At 40.6% G+C, this 6,000-nt stretch overlaps 1 protein-coding gene across 1 annotated transcript in view; it reads left to right on the forward strand.

The window, feature by feature from the left end:
- Positions 1-4,042, forward strand: part of LOC148541952 (uncharacterized) — a 131,091-nt gene extending 127,049 nt beyond the window's left edge. Inside the window, exons 3-4 of the mRNA XM_088473633.1 lie at positions 1,644-1,711; positions 3,542-4,042. Of these exons, the coding sequence (XP_088329759.1) occupies positions 1,644-1,711; positions 3,542-3,780 (307 nt within the window). The 3' untranslated portion in view covers positions 3,781-4,042. The remainder of the gene's footprint in view (positions 1-1,643; positions 1,712-3,541) is intronic.
- The last annotated feature ends 1,958 nt before the right edge of the window (positions 4,043-6,000 follow it).

Consider the following 6,000-nt stretch of genomic DNA (forward strand, 5'->3'; position numbering starts at 1 on the left):
TCAGAGATGCTGCAATAATTGATCCGGGTTCCCAAGAGATATTATAACATAATCCACATATAATGCAATTTTATGCTCTGAGGAACCAGTTTTTATACCGACAATCTCTGGATTGTTGCGAATCCTCGCTTCCGGAGGCTCCATGACTGGAGCAAAGATCAAAGGGGAAAGTGGGCATCCTTGTCTGGTACCGTTGGCAATTCCAAAAGGGGAAGTGGCTAAAATACCATCTAGATATTTTCTAGAAAACACCATTTTTGAAGTACCCCAAAAACAAAGGCCCAGTAAATTTTGTTGAATGCTTTCTTAGCATCTAATGCCATAATTAGAGAGGGTAATTTCCGAGTATGAATATAGTGAATCAGGTCGATGGCTCTTCTAGTATTGTCAGACGCCTGATGGCCTGGTATAAAGCCTACCTGATCTGGGTGAATTAATTGGGTAAGAAGGGGGGGCTAAACGATTAGCCAAAATTTTTCATAAATTTTAAGGTCTACATTTAGCAATGAGAATGGCCTAAGCACATAAACACTTTTTTTTTTAATTTTTGGGATCATTTACCATAACATTTCTTTTGTTACTGATTGTCAGGACATTGTCTAAACCTGTTTTATGCATTAAAAGTACATAATAATTTTCGTCTCATACAATTATGGATTTTATAAATGTAAACAAGGGGTGACCAATAAACTGACCTCCAGCTGCTTTGTTTCTACAAATGCCAGCATTGTCTGACATAGCGTTGCTATAACGGCATGCCAAAACTATGGCAGGTCATGCTGGGAGATGTAGGTACGGGATGTAGTCAGGAAGCCGATGGTCTAAATGCTGACTGCCGGCTTCCTGACTGTCTCATCCTGGCAAACTACTAATGACAGGCATCGAAATCCCAACGCCTGTCATTAGACCTACGTCGGGAGCCCGACGCCCGGCATACCGAACAAAGGTAAGCCAGACACAGACAGCCATGGGGGGGAGGGTTAGGTTTTATGGCTCCCGGGGGGACTTAGGGTTAGGCACCCCCCAGGAGGGTTAGGTTTAGGCTAGGGGAAGGAGGGGAGGTTAGGGTTAGGCATCTCCGGGGGGAGGTTAGGGTTAGGCACCCCCCCAGGAGACTTAGGTTTAGGCTGTGGGGAAGGTTAGGTTTAGGCACTTAGAGGGGGGTTAGAGTTAGGAACTTGGAAGGAGGTTAGGGTTAGGCACCCCTGAAGGAGGGTTAGGGTTAGGGTAGGGAATTACGTTAGCGATACTTACCTAATTAGCAGTCGGGATCTTCACCTCTGCCGAGCTTCCGCTGTCGTGCGGTCAGCGGTAATACCTACTACACCTGTAGGTACACAAGCAGATGGATGTAGTCTTATTTACCACCCCTGAATTAAGATATAATTTTACTCACTTTCATATTTGTGTTTTTTATAACATCAGTGTGTGCTATTGCAGGGCCCCATTGTAAGAATTATTTACATACCCTTTACCACCTTACCAACAATAGACACGCATATTTGTTATAGTTTTATTTTAACGTCACTTATGCAGGAGAAATTAATTTGTTATAAAATGGAAACATTTTCCTTCTTATTCCAAATAAAACATGGCTTGCTTAATGACATTTATTAATGTTTTACATTTCCACAATTCTTCAGAGCACAAGCCACAGCATCTGAGATATGGACCAGAAGCCACAGAGATGAGAGAGAATCTGAGGAGGCCGGTAAATAAATGCACAAACTCTTTATCGTCTATACAATAATTAAAAATTACTAAGGGCATGAAAATGTATTTGGCTTGTATGTCCATTCTCTGCTCCACCAAAGAGATGAACTGTGGAGCCTCCACCACAAACCAGAAAGGCATCATACTCTGCGTCAGCCTGGCCTCGTTCACCACATCTGGACTGTAAGTCTGTGAAAGTAAAATATTCAAATTACAAATTCACACATACAAATTAAGACAAACAAAATCAGACTAACAACATTTGAACCAGATACATTAGCACAGCATTGCATAAACTGGGTGCTGTGACACCCCCACAGTGCCATATACACCACCACTACTAGCCCCTGCCCTGCCGCCACAACTGCCGGACAGTTCATACTGGCAAAGAATGGTTGAATTTCAAAACACCAACTGCAACTCCTAACTACACAAGAGCAGCAAAATGACACAATGAATAAAATAGGGCACAGGCACACTCACAATATGATGGCTCAAAGGGTAGAAATGACAAGAATAGCAAACACACTGGAACAAATCCGGGACTTGCAAAGATGTATTGTGTAGGTTGTTCAGGGACCAAACAAATGTTTTATGGACAAATTGTGAGTCTATATCAGTGCAAGAGGCTACCAAACATAAACAAAACAAAGTATAAATGTGTCCACCAACACATAATAGAACCTAAGGATGATATGCTAGCACCTTGTTCAGCACTATTTTAATTAAAAACAAAGTGCTTAATTAGCATTTTTTTGGCTTTGGTACCCTGAAAATAAAATAATGATTGTCGAACGCAGCAATTTAGTAACGTTTGTGTACCTCTACATTGTCATGTTTGGAGACATGTCTGAGCAATGTCTGGAGACATGTCTGAGCAGGAGAATGTCTGAAAACAAACCCAGAGAAAACAAAGATTACAAAGATTATAATCATGTGTCTATTAGCACTGGTGCTGAGAAAACTGAGCATCAGATGTGTTTGAAATAGAAATCATTGCATGTCATGCCCCAGTTTATGCATGGCCTCATAGCAAGACTAAGGCAGGGAATGCTGGGATGTGTACTTCCGTTATGCAGTCGGGAAGCCGGCAGACCTAATCCCGACTGTCGGCTTCCCAACTGATTTATCCCAGCGAGGGTTAAATGATAGGCATCTAAATCTAGACGCCTGTCATTTTACCGATGCCGGGAGACCGGAGCCTGGCATCCCGATTGAAGGGATGCCGGGCGCCCAGCATGGACAGCCGTGGGGGGGAGGGTTAGGTTTAGGGCTCCCGGGGGGGACTTAGGGTTAGGCATCCCCCCGGGTGGTTAGGGTTAGGCTAGGGGAAGGGAGGGTTAGGGTTAGGCACCCCGGGGGGACTTAGGCTTAGGCACCCCCCTGGGGGACTTAGGTTTAGGTGGCGGGGAAGGGGGGGTTAGGTTTAGGCACATAGAGGGGGGATTAGGGTTAGGCACTGGGGAGGGAATTAGGATAGTCTATACTTACCTTAGGGATGATCAGGATTTTCAACCATGTCGGGCAGCCGTTGTCGGGTCTCCAACCGCTGGACTTGCATCTGGTGGTAAATCATACCGATTCCGTACTTCCACACCATCTGAAGGCCTGTCTATTGTACATCCATGATCAAAAATATTAATCAAGTTTAATTTTTAGGATCAAAAAATATCAGTGTATAGTCATCTTCAAACACACTGTAGAAAAATCATTTAAAAAAAGCATCAGATTGAAAGGATTTACTATAAGGCTACAGTAACTGTAGGAAATTTCAATATGGCAATTGTGTAGATCAAAGAAACAATACTTACCCATGTCTATCTCCTAGATTATGAACAACAGCCTTTGGGACAACAGACAGCCTTTTCGGATGAGGAAGGTCTAGAGGAAGAAGAGGAGATGGTTATAATTAACCTCATCCCTAAGACCCCAACAATGCCAAACACCCCCAAAGTGCCATCTACACCACCACTACTAGCCCCTACCCTTCCACCACCACAGCCAGACAGCTCATACTGGCAAAGAACACCAACTGCAACTCCTAACTACACAACTGTACCAAAATGACATAATTAATAAAATAGGGCACAGACACACTCGCTATATGATGGCTTTCAAAGGGTAGAAATGACAAGAAAAGCAAACACACTGGAACAAATCTGGGAATCCAATATGAGGTTTGAGGCAGCTACCTTACAGTTTCATGAAGGTCAAAACCGGTTTCAGGACAACTTTTTCACCACCCAGGTGAACAGCTCGCACGAGAGGTGGATCTCAACAGACCCAGGGTGGCAGGGGTATAGCTAGGATGAAGCTGTAAATGTTTATGTGTTAGTTAAAACATTTGGCAGTGTTCACAATTGATAACAATTGAACTGATACATTTTCAGTGTTACTAGAACATGCTATTTTTCCTTAAGCCATATTTAGTGTGATAAATTATGTCTAATGTTGAATCATTGACTTTTGTACCTCGTATGTTGTAAACCAAATGTGTCTATGGATTGTGGATTATTCCATAAAGCAAATGAGTTTCTTTAAAACTCAAAAAAAAAGTCTTGCTAAATTATTATGCACTATACAAAAAGTATATGTTTGAACACTTCTGGCCACTTTGGAAAGGAAAACATACAATGCATATTTGGATGTACCTCTTCAAAATAAGACACACACTTTATACTGGTAGTGTGTTTGCTGAATTATCCAAGGTGTACGTAATACCCACAGTTCATGTATAGTATGTTTGTTTGGATATCACACACTGGGAACTTACACATGTTCCCTATAAAAACTGAATTTTTAGTGGGACTATATTTTTAACGGATGATTTGAAGCAAAACAAAACAAAGGGGACTTACACATGTTGGAAAAAAGAAACCTTCCCATGTTATGTTTAATTATAATGTCAGGGGTTTTATAAAAAATGACAAAAGGTGACAAACATTTTAACCACATAAAATCAGTGTATATGTCTGTTGAGTTGCTATAGGCTGAAAATATTATTTTTATGAAAAAAATATGCAGTTAGGAAATGAGTGTTTTAGCCCCTGAAATACATCATTACTTCATCATGTTTATGCAAGTGTTTTGGGGGGTCATTATAAAAGTAAAAAAATGTGATCTAGACAATTGAGCCATAAATGTGTTAAGACTATATAATTTGAACATTGTTCTTTGCTTAAACAGTAGTGAAAAATTTGGCACAGTGGACAGTTGATTAACTTGGTCAAAGAAAAACATTAGATATTTGAGTAACAGTTCACATTTTTCAATGGTACTCTTCTCCACTTTGTCACTACACCAATATTTTTCATTTTAAGACCTACATGGGAGGCTAATTAAATATTAGGCTAAAAATTACTTGAAAAAAACAGAAACAGATAATATTATAAATTTATTTTCAATTGCAATACGGATACTTACATGAAAAATGCTCTCTGATGAGCTGTTGCTTCACCTGCCTCCCACTTTCTTTGCTCAGACTGTCACCTGATGCAACAAATTCCCCAGCCTGCTCACTGTCTAAGGCATAATCAGCTGGTAGAGGCTGATGCAAATATATATTATGCAAAAGGCAGCAGCTGAGCACAATGTTTGATATTTTTAAAGGAGAATACAACAAAATACCTCCAGAATTATCAAGACAAAGCACTTAGATTTTAATAACCCAAAAGAACGTTCTATCACTGATCTGGTGGGGTTATGTGCATCATTATACTTGGGCTCTGCTGAAGAATTCAGAAGACGCAGCAGAGTCAGTAACCAGGAGCAACAGCCATAGCCAGAGTCACCTTTTGGGGTGTAAATAATACAGCATTAACTAACATATATGAATGTGTTTGCCAAAGGGTGGTAAAAAAAAAAAACAACTTACCCAACAGCCAACCCTCCAGTATTTGTCCGACCTCAATTTTCTACTGGAGGGATGACTGGATGACAAAGGCATCATGACATGAGCCAGGTTAGCCCACTACAAGACTCATAATTGAGTTTTGCATTACTAACCACCTGCAGGTTGGTAGAGTGGGCATGGTGCTGATTGAGATAAATATGCACCTAGAGACAACATCTAATGGTATTGATAGATGCATGTATCCTTTTTCTTCTTCTTCTCCTTTTATCTATCTTTCTCTCCTATTTTCAACCTTACCATCCATACCACATTCATTATTTGTTTCATATGGCTCATCTTTTATAAACCTGTTTTTCAGCACATTTTTTTGCATAAGTTTTTCACATGCATTCTCCACACAGCTTCCACATGTCACTTCACTGTTTTCTTACACT

Source organism: Taudactylus pleione, unplaced genomic scaffold (assembly GCF_031769625.1).
Source record: "Taudactylus pleione unplaced genomic scaffold, aTauple2 ptg000016l, whole genome shotgun sequence".
Classification (NCBI taxonomy): domain Eukaryota; kingdom Metazoa; phylum Chordata; class Amphibia; order Anura; family Myobatrachidae; genus Taudactylus; species Taudactylus pleione.